This window comes from Thamnophis elegans, chromosome 1, assembly GCF_009769535.1.
Source record: "Thamnophis elegans isolate rThaEle1 chromosome 1, rThaEle1.pri, whole genome shotgun sequence".
Lineage (NCBI taxonomy): Eukaryota > Metazoa > Chordata > Lepidosauria > Squamata > Colubridae > Thamnophis > Thamnophis elegans.
The window spans coordinates 66895051-66917144 of NC_045541.1; the positions used below are offsets into that span (position 1 = coordinate 66895051).

General features: G+C 40.6%; 3 protein-coding genes across 4 annotated transcripts; 1 reads left to right on the forward strand and 2 right to left on the reverse strand.

The window, feature by feature from the left end:
* Positions 1 to 90: 90 nt before the first annotated feature.
* On the reverse strand, positions 91 to 3961 carry LOC116517155 (glycine N-acyltransferase-like protein 3). Its single transcript, XM_032229964.1, has 5 exons — positions 3828 to 3961; positions 2612 to 2719; positions 2268 to 2394; positions 1888 to 2008; positions 91 to 1078 (listed from the first exon to the last, which is right to left on the reverse strand). Exons 1-5 carry the CDS (start codon positions 3903 to 3905, stop codon positions 664 to 666), a joined length of 849 nt encoding a protein of 282 aa, XP_032085855.1. The 5' UTR covers positions 3906 to 3961; the 3' UTR covers positions 91 to 663.
* A 2460-nt stretch (positions 3962 to 6421) lies between these two features.
* On the reverse strand, positions 6422 to 12077 carry LOC116512691 (glycine N-acyltransferase-like protein 3). Of its 2 annotated transcripts, XM_032223300.1 has the most exons (6): positions 11367 to 12077; positions 11012 to 11106; positions 10410 to 10517; positions 9981 to 10107; positions 9083 to 9203; positions 6422 to 8075 (listed from the first exon to the last, which is right to left on the reverse strand). In XM_032223300.1, the coding sequence occupies exons 2-6, from the start codon at positions 11087 to 11089 to the stop codon at positions 7673 to 7675; spliced, it is 837 nt and encodes a 278-aa protein (XP_032079191.1). In that variant the 5' UTR covers positions 11090 to 11106; positions 11367 to 12077; the 3' UTR covers positions 6422 to 7672. The 2 variants fall into 2 exon arrangements, with proteins under 2 accessions (XP_032079191.1, XP_032079200.1); XM_032223309.1 differs by lacking the exon at positions 11367 to 12077 and having other exon boundaries at positions 10981 to 11054.
* Positions 12078 to 14682: 2605 nt separating this feature from the next.
* On the forward strand, positions 14683 to 20644 carry POLD4 (DNA polymerase delta 4, accessory subunit). The gene is made up of 5 exons (XM_032218532.1): positions 14683 to 14801; positions 15664 to 15791; positions 17400 to 17543; positions 18449 to 18560; positions 19899 to 20644. The coding sequence occupies exons 2-5, from the start codon at positions 15698 to 15700 to the stop codon at positions 19921 to 19923; spliced, it is 375 nt and encodes a 124-aa protein (XP_032074423.1). The 5' UTR covers positions 14683 to 14801; positions 15664 to 15697; the 3' UTR covers positions 19924 to 20644.
* The last annotated feature ends 1450 nt before the right edge of the window (positions 20645 to 22094 follow it).

Below are 22094 nucleotides of genomic sequence, written 5' to 3' on the forward strand. Positions count from 1 at the left end.
AGATAGAATCTCACCAGGCTCAAGGTTGACTCAGCCATCCTTCCGAGGTCGGTAAAATGAGGACCCAGATTGGCTGACTCTGTGAACTGCTTAGAGAGGGCTATAAAAAGCACTATGAAGCTGTATATAAGTCTAAGTGCTATTGCTATTGTTAAAGGCATGTGGCAGATCCAGGGAAGTCTTGGGCCACTAGAGCCATTGCACCATTCCCTAAGGCTTGTGAACTTTGGGGAATGATGCGAGATGACCATTTTCACTGGCAGTAGTGATGCTAGGGTTGAGGGTCAGGCTCAGATCTCTGCTTCTTTCCAGCAGCCACCACTGAGAGTTGCTGTTCAGGGTCGCCTAGATGGAGGAGGGAATAGAGAATTATTCCTCTTTTGTTTGTGGGATGGTGACGCACCAGCAGATTTAAGTTAGGCACTTTCTAAATGTTTGACATACTCAGCTCAAAAGGTTGGCCGTCACTGTTTTCCAGTGTTCTATTTTGGAATGTTCATTCATTGAGAACTATTCTTGGTCCTTGTGATTCTTTTCAGACTTAATCTTGAATAGATCCAAAGAGGCGGTCCCTTAAACCTAAGGTTCAAATATACTCCCAACCTCTCAGTCTAATGAAGCCAGTAGTGGTGCCACTGATTCTAGGAGGAAAAATGCTGCAGACTATTTCAGGTGATTTGGAGTGAACAAAAACGCATAGTTTGTCAAAGACAAGAGATGAAAGCCCTGACTAAATAAAAAATTCTTGGAGTTCTGGTTCTCTGGCAGAACTGCTGCATATAAGGCAAAATCTTTAGCCTGCAACTTTCTGGCTAGTGCCTGCAATACTGTTTTCATACAACCCTTTCCTCGGTACTCAGGAAGAGTAAAGCCATGTGTCAGACACCCAATGGCATCACTTAGGCTCCAGGCAACCAGCTGCCCTTCCTGATCTCGGAGGCAAGCATTTGGGAAGTCCTCAATCAGGCCCCTGAGGTAGCGCAGGCTCCGATCATTGCCTGCAAAATCCCAGCTGTCATTGACCAGAGCTGCATCAGATGGGCTGAGTGTCCCCAAGTGGAGGGGCTCACTTCTGAGCCTGAAAGGAAAGAGAAGGCAATAGTGAAGGTGGAACAAAAGGATCTCACCATACTGGGAAAAAATATTTGCTCACACCCAGCAAAACAAAAAGTCTAACTAGAGTAGATTTTTCAAGAGAAACCATAATCTAAGAGTTATCCAGTATTTGAAATACACATATCTCAGTTATTTGGAAATATCCCCTTAACAGTCTCTTGAAAGTGCAGCCATCTATTTGGGATCCTTTTTTTGTTTGTTTAAATCATCATATCTTTTATGTAATTGCTTTTGGAGAAACCAATGGAGCAGTTGTACTCAGGGAATTCTTTCAAGTCTAATCCTGGCTCTCTATTACATATTGTCCATTCCACATCTTCCAAGTTGGTAGAGAATGAGAAATTCTCCACTATAACCACTGGGGCTGTATATGTAAACCTCTCTCTCTCTCCCTCTCCCCCCCTCTCTCCCTCCCTCCCTCCCTCCCTCCCTCTCTCTCTCTCTTTCTTACAAATATGAGAAACAACAGCTTGCTCTTGTGTATCTCAAGTTGGATGTTTCTAACATTTTAACTGGTTTTATTGTTTTTTTTTTTACATTTTTAATTGTAATAAGTTTTATAAACTGTAAGCCACTTGGAATCAATGGCTAAGATGGGCTGCCACAGAAATGTAACAAATAAATGAAATAAAACATAATCCTAGATTTCTGCAGAGGATATGGTTAATTATTAAACTTTCAGAAGTCCTTAATTTCATCATTGAATTCCAGATAATTGCATGGAATTGAATCTCAAAATAGTTCCCTTAGAAAGAGAGTATGATCACTCACTGATTCTGACACAATGTGGCTGCATCTGGGTGCAGCAATGCCTGGTAGAAAGAGGGCTCCGTGTGGACACATCTAGCCTCTGCCATGACTTTCACAGCCTGATAGAGCCCATCCTGGAGACCTGGGTAGAATGGAAATATCACAGGAAACCAATCTGAAGTTCAGAGTGAAACCTTATCTTCTCTTTGCTCCTAATTCTCTGCAAATTGGTGGCACAAAAACATTCACCAGCCACAAGGAAATGGAGATGGCTGGAATGGAGAGTGGCATAAGCTTATAGATTTCTCCTCTTTGGCTAGATTTGAGGGAACGAGCAGATTTTTAGCACTTTCCAAAATCTCCTAAGGGGTGGAAAATAAATTGCAGGAGCCTGGCCTTGCCTTGCAGCTGGAAAGCTTTGTCCCAGTCTACGGCATCTTTGTTTTCCAGGAGGGTTCTGCAGGCATCTTCCTCCCGATAGAAAGCAGCATGCAGGTTGGCATAATAATCCCTGTTGTCCTTCACCACCTACAGGAAGAGGCATAAAGACACTCAGAGCAGCAGGAATAGAGCACATGGCAGAGACCATATGGAGGAGTTCTTGAGTTGGTGAGGTCAAAGTGAAAGGCAAAGTGCTACAGCACCCCCTAAATGTATTTTTTGTGTCCTGGATACCTATGTTTCTTGTGGGTTGTTTTTTTTGCCAGGGAGCTGTGGGAAAAGCCATTCTGTGGTAATTTCCTACCTCCTTCCGTGGTCGGGTAAGAACAGCTTTAAATTCTGGCCAAGAGTCCACCACGACTTCGTGTTGAGCTGGGTTTCCACGGTTGATGTGCATCACTGCCCCACAGACCTTCAATTAAAAAGAAGGTCAGGAAGACCTAGTGCAGGAGAGATTCTGCTTGGATCTGGGTGCAGAAGTGAGCCAACTCTGATTGGCTGATTCAGAACCACCCAAAGTCTTTCGAGGGCCAAATGCTACAATTGGTATGATGTAGGAATTTGCTCTGTCGGTGAAAACCATCTGTGATTGGCTGAGTCAGTCTGTGGAGAGCCAAATGCTATGATGGGTGAGTTGTAGGAATTCACTGTCACTGAAAGACCACTGAAATTTTTGGATTTTCTATAGCAGAAGAAATCAGCAAAGATAGGTTCTCTTGTTTGCAATATTTCAGGTACACCTCAGGTGGGTTTCAAATTTTTTTACTACTGGTTCTGTGGGTGTGGTTTATTTTGTGGGTTTGGCCAATTTTATGGACAGGGCTTGGCAGTCATGTGACCGGGTGGGCGTGGCCAACTTGTAAAATGTGGTGAAAGTCTCTTAACAACACTCTTGCTTAGCAACCAAAATTTTGGCCTCAATTGTGGTCCAAAGTCTTTCTTTCTTTCTTTCTTTCTTTCTTTCTTTCTTTCTTTCTTTCTTTCTTTCTTTCTTTCTTTCTTTCTTTCTTTTTTCTTTTGTCACTCTGACCTCCTTCCTTCCTTCCTTCCTTCCTTCCTTCCTTCCTTCCTCTTTCTCTTTCTCTCTCTCTCACACACACACACACAAAACACAGATAATATAGTTGATCTTAGCCAAAAGGCTGAGAAGCAACACACACGCACGCACACATACACACACACGTGTACACACACACACACACACACACACACACACCCCTGGTCTGGGCACATAGATGGAGCCCTTCCCGGGGAGTTATCCTGCGTGGACGCATCCGGCAGCAGCATCTGCGTTTCCAGCAAGGGACGGCTGCCTACCCACTGGCCAGGCCGGGCTGGACGCCGACTTCAGAAGGCAAGCGGGCATAGGGAACCGCCGGTAAGGCCATGTGGAAGGTAGGGAAGCATGGCAAGGCCGTGGGGAAGGGAATAGGCTGCTTGCTCCCTTCCCCGCAGTCCTGCCATGCTTCCCTGCTCTTATATTTACACAAAGAGAAGAGGAACACGGAACAAGTGATTACCAGCATTGTTTCGGGGAGCCCCTTTCGCAACACTCTCTCCAGCAGCTGCAGCTTGGAAGAGCAGGTCAGGATCAGCATGGCTGGCCAGGTCAAAGGCGGCCCTGCAGGTCCCACAAAGGTGTCTTTTGGTGAGCAAACCTGAAGGAGGCAAAGTGGCAGAAGTTCTTCAATTCTTTATGAATCACCTTCCTTGCTTGCTGGAGACCAAGGGGATGAAATGGTCTCTGTCAGTGATGGAGATTCTCAGAAAAAGTCTTCCTGATCAACTACGGATTGAATGGAGCCTAAGTCACAGAATTATATAGTGTATTTTGATCAAAAAAAGATCATATTGTACATGAACGCCTCACAATATTTATAGCTTAGTTTCTTTAATCATTCCTCATAGGTAATGTTTTCTAGACTTCTCACCAGCTTAAGAGTTGTCCTCTGAACTGTCTCCCATTTCTCCCTCCTCCTTTTAAAAAACATTGAACAGAATCTCAAGTGCAGTCTTGTCCCTGCAGAATATATGGGATGATTTCCTTCTCTGGTTTGGGCACATTGGTTCCTTTTTTAGACAGCTTCATCCTCTATTAGCTTTTCTGGGTGTTGCATCCCAGTGTTTGCTTGTGTCCAGCCAGTTGTGTGTTTGATACCCTAGATCTTCTCATGAGCTCTGCTGCCATGCCAGGCTTCCCCAATCCTCTGCCTATGTATTTCATTTTTCCCATCAGAGATACTGTAGGACCTTACATTGGTCGCTGATGAAGAACAATCCTCTTAGATTTGACAGGGTTTCAGTTTTTATTATGTAATATTGAATTATGATGTTTGTCCTATGATTAACTATTGAACCACCTCCTGGTTCATGTCCTTAAAAAACTCTGACCAACATCTCCCTCCTCCCCTCCCCTCACACCCTTTCAATTGTTGATCACTTTGTTAACTAGGGCTGACTCTGTGAACCCACTTGACATTTCCTTCAAAGTTAATGCAGAACTTGGGTTGTGATTGCTGTTGTAGATCAAAAATAAAGGAGTTACTCTGGAACTCCTTGTTTTTGACAAGTCTATGGTGATCTGTACATTTCCTGACTCCTCTGTCTTTTGCTTCTTCAACACTAATTTTGCTCTTTTTAGCATCTTCCAAATTTTCTGGTTTGCAGTTATGGGTTTTCTTTGGTCAGCCCCCTTCAACTCTGGGATAATTCACCTGCACCTACTTAATTTCATGTAGCATTTGTGGATCATATTATAGGAAGTTATCAGCCAGCCCTCTCCCAGAAAAATGAAAGATCCTAGGAAATATTGAAAGGGCAGAATATTTCTCTGGATGTGAAAAGAAAGAAACTTGTTTTAAAAGACAGAATAGCTGCCTGCAGCTTCCTGCCCATCCCCCTTTGTCAATGAGCCATTAAAGCCTGAGCTAGTCCACTTTACATAATAAAGAGTTTTTCAGTTCAGCTCCAGAGTGATGGGATTGAGGCATGATAATATTGGCCTTTTACCCAACTGACCACATGGCATCTGAGAACTCAACCAAACCTGGATTCAAAATGCAGTCTAGAGAGTTGCCCCTGCATGGCCCCATGGAAGTCTGACAACCAATCAGAATACAAGCTCAAGATCAAAGGCCAGAGAAGGCATAAAACCAGGGACTCAGCTTTTCTTCCTTGCTTGCTTTCCTTTCTCTTTTCTTCTCCATCAACATTGAAGCATGTGATCACCTTTTCTGTTCAGGACTCAAGCCATGTGGTCCTGTCCACCATTAAAACCATCTTTCCAAGCAGCCTCCACGTCTCCAGTGTCTTTCTCCCCACTTGGAGCCAAACCCAGAAGGATATTTTTTCCAAAAATATTATATCTTTATCAGCCCCGAACTGTATTCCCCATGTTTCTTCCATCAGGTTAGGAAGAACATTATTCTTCTAGCTGAGAAAGCATTTCTCCTTTCTCCCTCTCCCCTTCCCATTACTATTCTTCCATTTTCTGTAGGCGAAACCCCCAAACTTGCCTTGATCCTGCACTGTTAATATCAGCGCACCAAATAACACTCTTTCATTGCAGTTGGCATTTCCTCATCAGCCTCATCTTATTCTGATTTGTAGTTTTCTGAATCTGTTCATATAGATTCAGGGCATCACTCTCTTCTCATTGTTCTGTTTCTTTTTTTCTGGGTATCTCCTTTTCACTTCTCACTCTATGGGTACACAGTTCAGCCATAGTGATATTGAATGCTCCCCATTTTTAAGGTTTGAGGCTCTTCTTCCAGATTTTGTTTTTCATACCCAAAGCAATCTCTTTGGAGCTTGTTTCTCCTTTCGAATTTCAATTTATAGCATGCTGTCCATTTTTAAAAGACTCAATTAACATTTACTTTCCTAAAGTCTAACATTGGTTCCTGGTCACTTATAAGGTAATTTGATTACATTATCTGTAACTTTTCATGTATTCTGTATCGATAATAAAAGAATTGGTGCAACAGTAGCTAAAAAAAGGTATTTTGAATAGCAATGTATAATAATGAGTAATCATATCTGCTAATGAATCACTTCTTAGAATATGAGGCATCCAAGATCCATTACTTGGTTCTCAGATATTCTATTTATACAGAATATATTATGTTTAGACTATAGGTGATTTGACCAATCCTTTCACTATATTTTGGGAATCGGAAAAACCTTTGAAACAGGTTTCAAGGTAAAAAAAAAAACCTTTTATTTGGAACAATTGTGATTGAGTGGATCATTCCTTGTAATGTCAATTTTTCAATTAGAGAAGGGTGACTTAAGCAGAGTCCCTCAATGCATGTACATTGCTGATATGGCAGGGGAGTTTAGTCTACGGTTAGTATTTTTTCCATTCATAGTGTAAAAAAGAAATATTATATTAGTTCAACTTGTAAATTGCAGAGGAATCAATTCAAAAGCAACAACTCTTGTCATCATTAGAGCCATTGTCTATCCATTCCAAGACAAAGGCCTCTTCCACATGCTTCCAACCAACACGGTCTGGAGCTTTTCTTTGCCAGTTGGGCTTGAAATACTTGGTGATGTTGCTCCATCTGATTTTAGGTCTCTTTTGTGGATGCTTTTTATCAAGTAGGATCAATTATATGATTGCTTTGGTCCACCTGCCATCAGTTCGTCTTGTTATGTGACCAGCCCATTTCCATTTTAGTTCTTTTACTCTTTTTATGGCATTGTTTGTTTTCTGATCCACATGCAGGTCTTTCTATAGTGTCCTGTGACGCCGAGCATGTATCATTCCATGGCTCTTTGAGCCACTTATGTAGATTGTGAGGTTAGCGTCCATGTTTTGCTGGCATATATTAGAACAAGTAGACACGCTAATTATTATTTTTTCTCTTCAGGGAGGTTGTGCTTGAAAATTACACTTAATTTGTCAAATGCCTGCCAACCACATTTAACATACTGTCATTGCTTGCCAACCACATTTAACATGCTGTCATTGACTGCCTCCTCAGAGGTACAAAGAGGAAGAAGAGCTGAATCTGGCCAGCAGTTGACATCATCTGAAAAGGCCTCCAGCAGCTCTAGGAAGCCTGTGGAGAACTTGGGTTGAGGTAGAATTCAAATCCTAAATATTATCTTAAGTCAAAGAATGAGACATTTAAGAATAGGCCTGGTCAACAAACAAACATTGGCTGAAGACAATCAAAGAAATTTCAGAGACATATTCTTCATAAGCCTGATCTCCCCACCACCACCACCACAGGGCATCTGGATGGTATCCTATAGCTATCAAATAGGTAGTGTTTAAGTATCTCTCAGAGTTCAGGGAGCAGGTGACAAAAATCTGATTAAATCAAGGAAAATAGCTTCTGTCCTTCATTCTGTTCTGCTAACTGGTGTCATTAAAGCACAAGTAGCTCAGCTCAGATACTTTCTGATACCCTCCCTTTTCCAACACATTCTGCATAGTGTTATTTTTTAGTACAACAAAGCCATATAAAGGATATCCAGCATTATAGGCCTGCATAGAAAGTGCCTTAGATGTTATAGCTAAATATCCCTTCCCGCGGAATGCTGGGAGGGTATATCCGTGCACTTGTGTGCCAAAAAGATTCATTGATGACCAGCTGATAGGTTGTCCCTCCTGGTTCAGAATGGCACTGCTAGGGAAATGCTGTATCATTTTGGCCAGATACCTGCGGCTTTGTTCATTGCGCCCATAGGGCCATGTTTCATTCAGCAGATCAACGTTGGAACTATTCAAGGAGGAAAGTCTGAAGCCGGGCTCTACCCTGGAAAAGGTGAAAGGCAAAAAGAACAAAACCAAAGAGTTGAGAACAGAGAATTAAATGGTTAGTTTATCTATTTAGTCCAAGGTTCTGGGAATTGAAGTCCACAAGTCATAAAGAGGCCATCATTTCCCACCTCTGATCTAGTCCAACATTTGCCAGCTAGAGCAGTGTGAGCTGTTCCCAGAAAGGGCAACTGCTTATCCAAGGCATGATTTATGATCATTCTGTTTCTGGAAAAGTGCAGAATCATGAATTGATTCCATTTTTCTCCATCAAAGTGAGGAATTCTATTTTTGGTTAAAATGCTACCCATGATGATGGGAACACATTTCCAGTGTCTCATGTATTATAAAATGATAAAGAATAAAATACAAACATTCAATTTTTATGAGATGGCAGTTTCAGAAAGTCTTTCTCTCTCCTCCCCACCCCAGGCCAGACTAACTGAACTTTGGACAGGCAAAAAATAATAATGAAATTAGGAAATGTGATCCTGTATCACGGTCTTTGCTAATGGATAATCTTTTACTTTGTGAAATTTGCAATCAGTCTACAAAACCTACTGATGTTGTACTACAGTGTTTGAAACTGCTAATCAGATTTGTGTTAGCATTACTGTATTCCTCATCCCATTTGCTCTAACATCCTGCCTTCAGAAAGCCAACCATTTAGGAAAACCTCAACGCTTACACTTTTAACAATTACTCATTTTTTCAAAGACCATCATGCTGTTTACTGTTTTTCCCCCCTATCTTTTCTAGGCATGCTGTCTGTTATACCTCTCCTCCTTTGTGATTCTGCCTCTCTGTCCCTGGAGGAATCAATGTATCCTATAGGAATCCTGTTGATTTTGGCGCCCGCATTGACCCATAAGCAATGTGAATGAAGATTTCCTCAGCCATTACTGTGGGAGCCTGATTGTAACAAAATCTTCAGAATGCCTTAACAGTTCTATCTCAGGCCTCAACGGTATAACAGTGGTGATGGCCAACAGGATGGTCACTCACCTACCAGTTGGCAATTTATTTGGATGAGAAAGCACATAGAGGAAGTGAGGAGTTACAGATAACTTTGTTTGTTTAGCAGCTGCTGCATCCTCGGTAGCTTCGGGTATCCCTTCTTGAGTCCCTGGAAAAAATAATAAAACATTCATTTACCAAGAAAAGGCTGTGTGCACAAGTTGGAAGTACAAATAGGCAAGACATCTGAGAGGTACATTATCCATGGACACTGCAACTGTCACAAATATGAGTCAGTTGGCAAGCATTTGAATTTTGATCATGTGACCACAGGGATTCTGCAGTGGTTGTAAGTGTGAAAAGTGTACGTAGATTTTCACCTATGGCTTCTCCATGTTGGTTTTCTTTTTGTAAAATAAATGATGGCATGGTGTAATATCTTACCTGTTGTTGCTCATTTGAGGTTGTATTTACCTACTTTCAAGAACTGCTAAAGACCAGATTATTTTTACTATGTTCTGATATGGAAAACCATAGGACTCTAAGAGGGTGTACGTTCTTTTTCACATGATTTTAGTCTGGATCAATCCAAATTACCATTCCTGCAGTTTAATCTAGAGGTGGGTCATGTTTAATTTGATAGTCATACAACCTGCTGAGATGGACTGAGTTCACATTGGGAAAGGAATAGGCAAATGTCATAAAGAAAATATTGCCAGAAGGTGACAACATCACTGTACAGTTAGTGTTTGGAATAAAGTGAGAAGGGAGCATGCACTTATTATCTTCTTGGGGGGGAGGGGGCTTCAGTGGTAATTAAGAATGCTTGAGCCATATTCATTCTGATGTCACTGCCTATATACTGTAATAGGAAAACCTATCTGAGAATACATTGTATATTTTTCAGTTAATGCCTTTTCTTCACTCCTTCAAAAAGGACTATTACCAAAGAGATGGAAGGTGTGGTCCCAGTTGACAGCATCCGTATCCTTTACAAGCCTCCGATACGCATCCAGATCCTGATAAAATGCTCCATACACATTGGAATACATGTCTGAGGGATCTGTGACAATCTAGAAGAAAGGCATGGAGCTCATATATAATCTCCTGATTCACTTCTTCCTCATATCACTTGCATCAACCATTTGCCAAGCATTTTTTTTTCTAATGTGGAGATGAAATGATAGAAACAACTTGATCAGTGCAATGCCTTCTTCTTTTGAAAAAGCCAAATGTAGCCTCTTCCCAAAAAGCAGCAGTACCTTAGATTAGCAGTACCTTAGATTGTCCCTCAGGTTGGTTAAGAACTCCTAAATATTCCTTCCTTCCTTCTTCTCTCCCCCCCTCTCTCAAAATCGCCAAAGCTGTTTATTACCTCTTTGGATGGTCTGGTGAGGACAACTTTGAACTCTGGCCATGAATCCACAATCACCTCGTGATGAACTGGATTCCCCCGATTTATGTTCATGACTGCTCCGTGCACCTGTCAAGAGTAAAGTGCCAGTGCAGTTATGGGAATCAGCCTAAGATCAATCCATGGAGAAAAGGAGAGTGGCATTAATTTAGATTTGCTGCAAGAACTTTCCCCTAAAGTTCTATCACTCCCCCTTCCCCACATGTTGCTCATGTTCCAGAATTATTTCTTTCTGTTGCTGAATAAGATGAAGGAATTTCATCTATTATGCAGAAAACTGCAGATTTGCCCTTCAACTCTCTATTCATAAGGGATCTATGCCCATTAGGTGCACCTGGCTGAGTGTACTTTTATATCTTTATGATTCTACAATACATGTTATTTTACATGGATCATATTTTAGATATAGGTATTTTCCAGGAATTGTTTCTTGCAATTTTTGGTAAATGTAAGCAAAAAACGTAATATACTTTATTCATCCTGAGTGCCAAATATTAAGTTCTAGAAAACGAAATTATTGTCAAGACTCTACCTCAATGTTCTAGTAAATGTTTCAGAATTACCACAATTGCCTGAGGGAGATTCTTCCTCAGCATTCCCTCCAATAAGCGCAGTTTGTAAGGACAGGAGAGGACCAGCATAGTTTTGGGTCTTGAAGCTGATGGGTAGAACAAAGACATAGAAATACCTGAATGAGAGTCAATTTCTCCATATCTTCCAGTCACTCCCAAACTGGGATGCCCTCTATCTCATCAAAACAACAAATTTATTCAAGATTCCTGCCAAGGGAAAGCACAAACCAATGCACTTTCTCCACTTCCCACTGTAACCTTCCTTCCCTTTCAGCTCACATTTGAACATAACCCAGGATTTTCCCTTAGGAATCACCAGTATTCTGTCGCAGTGTCTCCTACTTACTTTCAGCAAGCCAGTTCTTTGTCAGGGCAAATCCACAATTTCTCCTCCCTTTTTATGTCAGTCTTCTGTCCAGTCCAGTCTCTTTAATACTTGCTTTGCTATGGAGGTCAGATTTATACTACAGCAGATTAACTATTAATAGATACTGAGTGGATGTAGAAATTCCTTTATGAAGAGTGTGCTAAAGGGTTTTTGGTAATAATTGGCCAAGTCTCTAGAACTCCAGGACAGGTTTCTTCATAAATGAGACAATTATGGTATTGAAAAAAACAGAAGCTTCTCAAGTTACAAGTTCAGGTCGCATGAACAGACTAGGTTAGCAGATTTGCTCAAGCTGGAACAGAAAATACAAGCAAAATACTTTGTGCTCAGGTTTCCAGAAATATGCATGTCTCAACATTCATATGAAAAACAGCTACAATCATTCTTCAATAAGAATAAGAAAAAGGACAAGTAATTTTAGAACCTAGGATCATCCATCAAAGTTCAACAAAGGGACATGCGGGTTAGGTAAAAAGAAGATTGTTTTTACTGGTTGTCACAGAGGATGTTCCAATAGCTAATGTGTAAAATGATTAGTTAATCGCGTTCAAGTGATTTTTATTGTCTATATATACATTTATTTGGATACATTTTAGGGTTGTGCAAATCCTTAGAAAGGGGTGCTTTGGAACAAGCAGGAGACCCAAAGCATTCCTTTTTTATTATAAAAGCTTATTTCTTTCAAGCTTACCTGTCAATGCTGCTCTCTGCCAGCTTTGATAGTGTATTTGATCACTGTATGCATATGCAAAGACAACAGGAAGCAGCTTCTAAAATAGCCAAATGAAGCACACCATGACAATAAAGTTCTGTGCATTACTTCCCTCAATGAATGTTCTCCTGGGCATCCTTTTATTTCTCTTCTGTACCTCGAGCACAATCTTGAATGTTATAATGCCTTTCTAGAGAGTACCTGCTTTGAGCTGAAGTTTAATGGGGGACAGGGATGTGAAAAATGGATTCTGGTAGAGATCAAGTTCATCTGGAAAGCTCTAATAAGAAGGATCTTGCCATAGAAAAACCTGTGATCCCTTTCAAAGTTTCCTTAAGTAAATAAAGAAGCAGAATAACCAGAGGAGAGGGGAAAAAAGCAGTGGGAGCGGGAGCAACTTCTGACTTCCTGCCAGTTTTCCCCATTGACTTTGTCTGGGAACTGTCAGGGAGTGTTGGAAATCCTGATCATAATTCAGTCGTAAGTCAGACTATAGCTGACTGTTGCAAAACTGCAGCAGCCATAGCTTTGCGAATACAACTGGTCTGAAGATCCCTGACATATTAATTACATGGGAGTAACAGATCCCGGATTTTATATGCATTTTTTAGGTTAGCAGATTTGAGGTATCGTAATTCAAAAAGATGAGGTCAAAAAGTGGAATTTGGGAGGAAATATTGGACATATCAATTATGTTCCACCATAATGGCTTTGAGGCAGTAAGAACCTATCACTGCCAAGATGAAGCAGCAAACAATTTAGATTGGACATTTTTGGAAGTTATAAAAATCCAGGCATTGATTCAAATCTATCTCCATCCTTAGGCATATTTTTACCGCACAGCTCTGTGGAGAACAGAACATGAACCAGTCATTTTTCATATTAACAAAGCAAAATGTAATTTAGTTTTGTATACTAGGAATCAAGTAAAAACCAAATATAACAATTTATTTAATGATAGAGAGATAACTCCCAGAAATAGAAGCTGCACATCAGGAGGTATCAAATCTTATCCCACGAGGAATGCCAAAATATTGGCCAAATGGGCTCCCTTTTTAGGAGGAGCAAAGACCACGATTGAAAAGCAGTTCAGTGCTTGGGGGTAAGGCTGACAAGTCAGAAAGTCATTCAAAAGAAGGAAGTGTGATAGGGATGGATTATTTTCAGTAATTTTCACATTGTCTGCATGCCTAACAAGGACATCATGTTATTTTACCCAGTACATGTGGAGATGGTCTAGTGGCAAAATCTCTAAAACTAAGCATGACTGGATCTGTTCAGAAAACTCCAGGAAATATTAATGGTGCCAGAAAGCCACATGATATGAGGTTACCAGGCTGAATTTGTACTTTTGAGCATGGACTATAAAAACCTGCAGGGGTGTAGGCTTGGTGCAGCTAGTTTTAGCCAGAGAAACCTCATTTTGTTGGAAAAACCTTCATTTTGCTCCTAGATGTTTTTCTTTTGGGACCTCTCATTCTTGGGCTTCATATCCTTGCCTAAAATTCCTGGAAAGCTAGTGATATCCTTGATCAAAGAACTGGAAGCAGGCCAACAACTTATTCAGGGTTAACTTCCCCTTTCCTGATGCAGATAAATCAACTAACTGTATACTTAATTACCCACCCTATCAATTAGGGACAGAGCTGTAACATTTTAACAAGGAACCCAACTTCTGGGAAAGTTACTCTCTACCAGGGTTATGAATAATTTAATATTTTGTATTTTTATTGTTTTATTTGTTTCCTTGTATAATTTGATTGCTTATTAGTAATCTATGATTATCACTAAGTTTTGTATCTTATGATTCTTGATGAATGTATTCTATTTTATTTTTCTTTACGTACACTGAGAGTATACGCACCAAATTCCTTGTGTGTCCAATCACACTTGGCCAATAAAGAATTCTATTCCATTCTATTTTTGCCCCTTGCTTGCTAATGATCATGTGTCTTAGTTTTCCAAAACTATATAAAAAACTATGCTCATTTGGATATTGGAGGCTTTTCATTTGTGATGTAGTCCCAAGAGCACATTCTTTTACCCTGGGCACAATAAACAAAATCCAGCCTTGTGTGACAATTAGCTACTTCACACCAGGGAAAAAACAAATCGGCATTTAGCTGGGTCAATCCATGGCCTGGCCAACAGGGCAACATTTTTGGAAGTAGCAATATCAAATCAATATCCACGAGAGAGTGACTGGGCCAAGATCACTCAGCCAGCTTTGCCCCTGAGGCGAAACTAGAACTTACAGTCCCCTGTAGCCTGGTGCCTTAACTACTACACCGAACTGCCTCGGAATAATCATTCTTAATAAAGTTAATTACAGGGTAAACTTTCAGCGATTCTTGAATTGAATGCCTGAAAGACCTCGCAGTGGGTGTCCCTTCCCACAGATCTCAGCAGAGCAACCAGTGCCTTTTATAAAAGGACGCTGCGAGAAGGCTCCATTCGGGACATTTCCCGGCCACCGGCAGAGGCCTTCTTTCCCCTTCCCTCCAAGGCAAAGCGAAAGCAGCTCCGCCATTGGCTGAACCAACGCGACAACAACTACAAGCCACACGGGCGATTCCGGGTTGTTGGGCAACGAGCTTCGCAGCTGAGCCTCCCTCCCCGCTCCGCGCACTGCTTGGACCCGTGGCGACTCGTGAGGAGGGCGGCCGCCGCGTTTCTCCTAGGTTGGCTTCTCTTTCTTCAGTAGGAGAAAGCGGGGAGGGGGAAGCTTCTTTCTTTCTTCTCGATGTTGCTAAATGTCTAGGGAGATTCTCAGCCATTCAGGTCAAGGTTGTCCCAAAGGGGCTTTTTTCAAAAGGCAACTGGACTTTCTGGGTTTTTTTTTTCCTTTGAAGACGTTTCGCTTCTCATCCCAGAAGCTTCTTCAGCTCTGTTTGGACGGTGGGGAATGGAACCCACTCAGAGCTGAAGAAGCTTCTGGGATGAGAAGCGAAACGTCTTCAACGAAAAAAAAACCCAGAAAGTCCAGTTGCCTCTTGAAAAAAGCCCCTTTGGGTTCTCGATGTTGCTTTTCTCTCCCTCGATGGATGGTTCCGGCTCCCTTGGGAATAAAATGTAGACGCGGCTGTTGGCGAAGGAAAGCCTTACTCGAGTCTTGCGGGGGGGGGGGGTGGCACCATGGGGAGCGAAGGCTCGGATGAAGGTCGGGGGAATCGGCCCCTTCTGCTTTTTTCCTTCGCGAGGGATGAGTATGCTTGAGAATTGAGGGGCGTCCCGTTGATTTTCTCCCCTGCCCAAGGGAGAGGAGGATTTGGTGCTGTCTACGTCTCCCAGCCTTAACCGGGCAGTGAGAAGCTTCCTTAGGTTATAAAACTGGAGCGGGGAGCACAGAAGGTTTCCTTCTTCCCCGCTGAAGAGGTGGGGAGTCGCTCTCGCAGGTGGGAATGAGACCGGAACCCTCTGCTCGAAAGCGGGCAGCTGGGGGTGAATCGTAGCGGCTTCTCGCCTCTTCCGGACCTTCAGGAACTGGAGCCGGGGCCGCTGGTCTAAGCCTCTCCGCTTCTCTTTCCACTTCACTGGGAGCAGCCGGGAGAGACGCTCGGGAACTTCGCATGGAGCTATGAGCAGGAAAGGACTCATCACCGATTCTTTCCAAGTGGTGAAAAAGAAAGAAGGCAGGAAAGAAAGAAAAGAGACTCAGAGCCCACCGCAGGGTAAGCACTTCTATGGGCTAACCCCCCCCCCCAAATCTCGCCTTTGTGGGTTCCATCTCCTTCCCGGCTTCAGCTATTGGAATGGCTTGGTATTGTGGATGGATTCCTCTGTTTCTTTACTCTTTCCACCCGTGCCAGAAAATAAGCCCTAGTCTCCTTCTCAGCCAGTAGGTGATTTTGCAAGCAGGGCTAGACCTCACTGAGCTGGAGAGTATCTTGGGGTCATCAAGTCAACCCTTGCTCATAGTGAGCCTTTCAATGGTTAGTAGGACACCTCCATCCCATTCCCCAGTTCTTTCTACTTTCTTGATGTCACTGGAGGCAAAAGGGAACTTTAGCAATGCTTCTAATCCCAGCCTTTGCTGGACCCAAAGAGAGGTCTTCTAGCATTTGGCTCTGCCAATCCCATTAGGATAGCTTCAACAAGTCAGCAATGTTGTGGAATTCCAATCCCAAAATGGGCAGCCTCTGTTCTGGTCTTTTTTGTTTGTTTGTTTTGTGCCTGATGTCCTGGCAGATGCCTCACCAGGTAGATTTATTCAATTTCCATAGCTGCCCATTTCAAACAATGGTCTCTGCCCAGTGAACGATAATAATTAAAACCACTCATATGGTACAAAATTAAATATATATGGCAGCTGAGAAAATGTCAATAGGAAATGGGGCCCTTCACACATTTGGGGGCCAGGTGGAAAGCCAGGTCTTTGGAGCCTTACTACAGGCCAACTGTGTCAGAGTCATCCTCAACTGTTAAGGAGAGACTATTACAAAGGGCAGGGACTTTGGTAGAGAAGACATGTCTCCTATTCCCCACCAACTGACATTCCTTGGCTGACAAGGCTCTTAGTAAATTACAACTCCAAGTTAGTTCCATTACTAAAAATAGAACTTCAGAACAATGAAAAAGGGAGGAGATGGTGAGAGAGAGAAAAAATATTTTCATTAGAAAAGGGGAGCAATGATCTTCTCCTGCAGTCACTCCAACATTCCCAGCAGCTTCTATGGAAACCTAATTTTTTCTAGACAGTAAAGAAGATTGGGTTCTCGACAACTTCTTGCATAGCCCCCCCCCCCATGCCCCATTGCCACAGGTATGTAGTGGGGAAAGAAGAGCTCATGCAGTTTTTGAGGCCATATTTACCTGATTCTTTGTTCTTGGTGGCCTGAAAAATGTCTTGGATGCTGCTTTGAGGGAAGTTTTTGCAAACCAGTTTGTACAATAGAAATTGATACATAAATGAAATCTGAAAAGTTATGAAATGCCATCTTCTAATTCTGCTTTATGCATGCATAATAGGGAGTTCCCATGATTAGCAATAGTTTAATGATACTAATGCAATTCAAATCTTATTTGGGAATCCCCCCCTTGCCCTGTGTGAAAGTTGGTGAATTATGGGAATTCGCAACCACACATCTTAAAGTTGCCAAATTTGAGAAACACTGGTATAGCTGGAGAGATGCAAACAGCATGGCTGTGGCCATTTAAATTTTGGAATTGGCTAAAGAGGAGGTAGTACCACGATTGGTTAAGTGCCACCCTAAGCCCTTTATGCAAGGAAAAATACCAGCACTCCACCTATTAACACTAATGGGTTGATTGCTTCTCAGACTTACCGGTAGTTCAAGCAGAATCTCACCTACAAGCAGAATCTCACCCTCAAGCAGAATCTCACCTACAAGATACCGCACAACCTGATCAGTTGGAAATATTGAAGCAATTTGATCTCAGCCGGCAATATGGTCCCTGCACTGGTAAGAATGTCTAGTTATCTATTGAACGAAGTCCCAAGGATGGTACATATCGTGAAATAAGTAAATGTTTGCCTTTTCTTGGCTGTTGTTTACTTTCTGCCAAGTTTTTGAAATATAGCCTCATTTTATCAGAAACTTACACACTATAAAGAAATGATTCATAAATGGTATATCATATTGTGTTGCAGATGCATTGAATATTTGCAGTAGATCAGCAATTATTATTCCCAGTTATTTATTGACACAATACATCATTGATTTAATAGTTATTTGGGAAGAAATAAGTTCACTAAAACTAAATAGCCATTCAATCCAAATTAACATATTTTGTTATCATTCCCAAACAAAATAATTTTATTAATAAATTATTATTATGCAAATATACTTAAATTAATGCAAACAATGTCTTTATGTCAGTTGTCCAGACTGTTATAGAAACAACAGTTTAATAGGGAGTGAAGTGCAAGTAGAATGCTGTTGCATCCAAAATTTGCTGAATGTCATTTTGTAAAATTGAGGGTTTAATGTAGCAAAAAATAAACAAAAATAACTATCCTACCCAATAAATTTACACTGTATAATTTAAGATCAGTTGTAAAAAAAATGATTGTATATTTACCAGAAAGAATTCCATATTCCATTGTGGCCCAGAAAACAAGTTAATGTCTTCTGTTCTTAGCTTTGAATGATGGATCCAAGTACTAAATAGAGCTTGCAAGTCTGAAGTATATACACTTGTACTGTAAAATACCATGAACGATAATGTCAGACAAACAACAATAGTAACATAAAAAAGGAGCTCATAAATCACCCTAAAACTCTCATAACCACAGTTGTCTCAGATAAACTGATTAGGAAGCTTCCTGCAGATACTACATTCTTGAATCACTTTCTTCTGCTGACAGGAATCACCCGTATGCAGCGCTGGGAACGAGCCAAATTCTTAGGACTCAATCCCCCTACAACAGTGCAGGATTTGCTTCTGAAGTATAATGAGGATCCTTTTGTTATATATAGGTCAGTATGTTATGTTTCTACACTTTTCATTCCCTTGATTTTTTTAAAAAAAACTATCCATCAGAAAGAACAAATTTATGAAAAATACCATGGATTATTGGGATAAATTCCGGCACATTTGTGTGAATAGGCTGTAACTATCTCTCTAAAGAAAAGACTCAGATTATAGAAAAAGTGAGATATAAGGTAAACCAGGATAAAATTTCCAGCCATTCACATTCAGAATATAGAATTTATGCAGGAGCACAGCCAGCATTCTTTCCTTAAAGCTCAAGTATTCTTGGTTTGTTATCATAGTAGAATTGTTAGTAACAAAGACGTATGCTGACTTCATGAGAAAAGTATCAGTTAGGATCAACAAGAATAGAAGTCAGAACAAAGGTGGCACTTCAGATATGTCTTTTCTACAAGACAATGTCTTGTAGCAATGTGAAATGTATTCAAGTAAGGAAGCTTAATTCCTTCTGTATTTATAGCCTTAACATTTATAGCCATGTATTTAGAACAGTGAAAGCAAATCTCTGACACACGTCAAAAGTGATATGCCACATTTTGGCTGATAAACCAGCATCACCAACAACTGTTCTTGAAGGCATGCCACATTCTGACAGAATTTTTGGAGCTTGTGGAGGCTGCATGAGAATGGATGTATTCTCACAAAGCCCCGAACCCTCCAAAACTGAGTTTGTTTTAATTGTACCGGTATTTCATTTTTGTAATTATTTAACGTTTCTTTGTATAATATATAGCGTCACATGGACTATATTTTTTATAAATAAAAATATAAAGAATTGTTAATCTTTTGCTTGAGGAGGGGCAATGACATACCAGTAGTAGTCAGTTATTTTCAAAATTTATGATACACCAAGCCCAAAAGGTTCATCATCGCTGTTTTAGAGCTGTATGTAACCTTTACAAAGCTAAACAGAGTGTAATAACGGAGCCTTCCATCCAAGTAGATTGGTGCTTAATTTTTTTAGTTGCTTCAGTGTATAGGAGTAAGTGCACTGTGAGGACCCAACATTAAGGTGATGAGAATTTGAAGAGGTCCCAGATATGGTCTCCCTTTGCTTCCCTTCCATGAGGTCATTCCCCTCTTCCTCCGCTTTGGCCAAGAACATGCTAGCTTTGAAAGTTGAGAGCTGTGGGACAAGAACTGACTCCAGATGGAAAATTTGCTTAAGTTGACCATAAAATTGTGTCTGCAAAAAAGGATGCTGTTGTGTCACAGAAGACAGTCAAGCCCATTCCAGCTGCTTGACAGAGATGGGAGTGGCCATGTGAAGTCAACCAAGGCCTCCCCTGACAATAACCATGCTCTAAATTTCTTTCTTGTAGCTTGTGGCATGAATATGACCTCTGAAAAGAGCAACTTTGCTACCTGAGGCTGAGAAAGAGCTCCTGCCATTATGTCACCATAATCATGTGGATGTTTCCACCATTCCTGGAGAGAACGCTGCTTTGCAGTGGTGGTAAGGTTCTTATAGGGGTGAGAAGGCCTTCTAGTTGATCTCCACTTGGGACTTTGGGCTCAGCATTTAGAAATCATTAAGAACTAGATCAAGAACTGATTTATAGCAATACAGTAATCACAGCATGCCAAATTCAATATGGAATTGCAATCTGCTTTGTATTTTTAATGTTTCATTCAATTTTGAACCTGGTTTGATTTGGATAAGTGCTTGTATACTTGCTGAAAGGCATAATTGTCATCAGCATTTTGTCTATGTATTAAGAGCCACTTTTCTAAAAGAATTTCATGCTCTCTTTAGTAAAATTGCAACCTAAAGTTATTGGTTCCATAGTTTTAGAGTGTGGAGGACGTACTCAGTAAACATAAGCATATTCAGTAAGCTAGAGCTACTGAACTAAAGCTGCAGAAAACTGAAGATTCAGCTGAATCAGCATTGCCAAAATAAAACTAAGATCTGATTATTTGCTCAGATTTCTTAATTCTTATTATTCTGCTTTTGGTTTAATGTTGCCTTTTATCATATTGATTGGTTTAATTGATTATACATATTGTGATATGTATATGTATAGCAAACTTTAAAAAATAATAAAATGCATTTTCTTGTACAATTTTTCACTCTTTTTTTCTGGGAGTGAAGTGGGGGGGGGACAACAGTTTCAACCTTCCACAGATATTACAATGAACTGGAATTTCAGCACCACAGCTTTGGGGGAATGTTAAATATTGAATAGACAAGAGCATACTGCCTGTAGCATAAGCTGGCAAACAACAGCACTTAATCTGTATCTGCGGAAGCACCAATGATCTGATATGTTAGAATCAATTTCCCAAAGTACTCTATTCCACCTAAATGTTTAAAAAGAACTTGATTAAAGTAATGGATAGGTCAATGGAAGGCACATCTGGTAAGATAAATGAAGACAGAAGCTGAAAATTTCAGAAACTACCGTATAGTTGATAAAACCATGATAAGAGATTAGTTTAAAACCTGTAATACAAGTGATAATTTAAAAACGCCTTTAATAATATATAACAATTTGATGCTGATTGTGTAGTTATGTGTATGTATTTATATGGAAATAACAGTAGCAAAATATCAGGAAAATAACAAAAGGAAAAACTAAAAATACAAACTCAGCATCAAAGAAAAATAATTGCATCTGAGATGTAATTGAGATAAAGATAGTCTCTGAAATTACAAAATAAAAGGCAATCGTAAGACATCTGTAGTTGTTCATTAAAACTTTGTAAAATTGAAGAAATCTTCAACTAGGGAAATCTCAGGGCACTGGAAAAAAATTAAAGCCTTGTTTGTAGTCAAGGTAGCAACAATCTAGCTAGCTGCCTGCCTATTTATCATTTGGCAAGAGTTCAGAAGTAGTTTGCCAATTCCTGCTTCCTAGGGCTGAGAGCGTGGACTGGCCCAAGGTCACCCAATTGGTTTCAGACTTAATGCAGAACTACAACTCGGTCTCCCAGTTTCGAGCCTGATGCCTCAACCACAACACTAAACTGGCTCTTTGCTAATACATATTAGCACTCTATTAACATAATTTGTTGGTGGTAACTTTAAGTATAAGTTCCTGCTCCATACATGAATTGAGGACACAAAAGGGCTACAGATTAAATGACAACAGGTATTAAAGAATAAAGGCTATTTGTAATGAATTTTGCATATTCCTATCTTCCAAGAAAATGTTGGACAGTAAATGGATTGTTATATTTTCACTAAATCTCTAAACCAATGGCTGTCTTTTTAAAATCAGTTTTCATTTATTTTAGACCTGCCGGGATCATCACTTTTAGGTGGTGATAGATATCCTAATGCCTTTAAGCACCACATTGCCAATCCCTGCCCCATGCAATATATGAAATAGGGTCCATTTATTATTCAGTTTTCATTCTTTATCAGTATCAGAATGCTTGCTTAAAGGCAAGAACAATTATAAGGACATAAGACTCATGTTCATGTTATCAGATAGATCAGAAGTGTTGAACTTGATTTCATTGATGGCCATATCAGGGTTGTGTTTGAACTCAGGTGGCCTGGGGTTGGCATG

Coding starts and splice junctions, on each gene's coding strand:
- LOC116517155 (XM_032229964.1), bottom strand. CDS start 3,905: ATGCTGATCCTGACCTGCTCTTCCAAGCTGCAGCTGCTGGAGAGAGTG. Junction 2,395..2,611: donor TTACCCGACCACGGAAGGAG/GTAGGAAATTAC, acceptor CTCTTCCTGTAG/GTGGTGAAGGACAACAGGGA. Junction 1,079..1,887: donor GCCACATTGTGTCAGAATCA/GTGAGTGATCAT, acceptor CTTTCCTTTCAG/GCTCAGAAGTGAGCCCCTCC.
- LOC116512691 (XM_032223300.1), bottom strand. CDS start 11,089: ATGCTGGTCCTCTCCTGTCCTTACAAACTGCGCTTATTGGAGGGAATG. Junction 9,204..9,980: donor CCACACCTTCCATCTCTTTG/GTAATAGTCCTT, acceptor TATTTTTTCCAG/GGACTCAAGAAGGGATACCC. Junction 8,076..9,082: donor AATAAATTGCCAACTGGTAG/GTGAGTGACCAT, acceptor CACCTTTTCCAG/GGTAGAGCCCGGCTTCAGAC.
- POLD4 (XM_032218532.1), top strand. CDS start 15,698: ATGAGCAGGAAAGGACTCATCACCGATTCTTTCCAAGTGGTGAAAAAG. Junction 15,792..17,399: donor GACTCAGAGCCCACCGCAGG/GTAAGCACTTCT, acceptor ATTGCTTCTCAG/ACTTACCGGTAGTTCAAGCA. Junction 18,561..19,898: donor GATCCTTTTGTTATATATAG/GTCAGTATGTTA, acceptor TCTTTCTTGTAG/CTTGTGGCATGAATATGACC.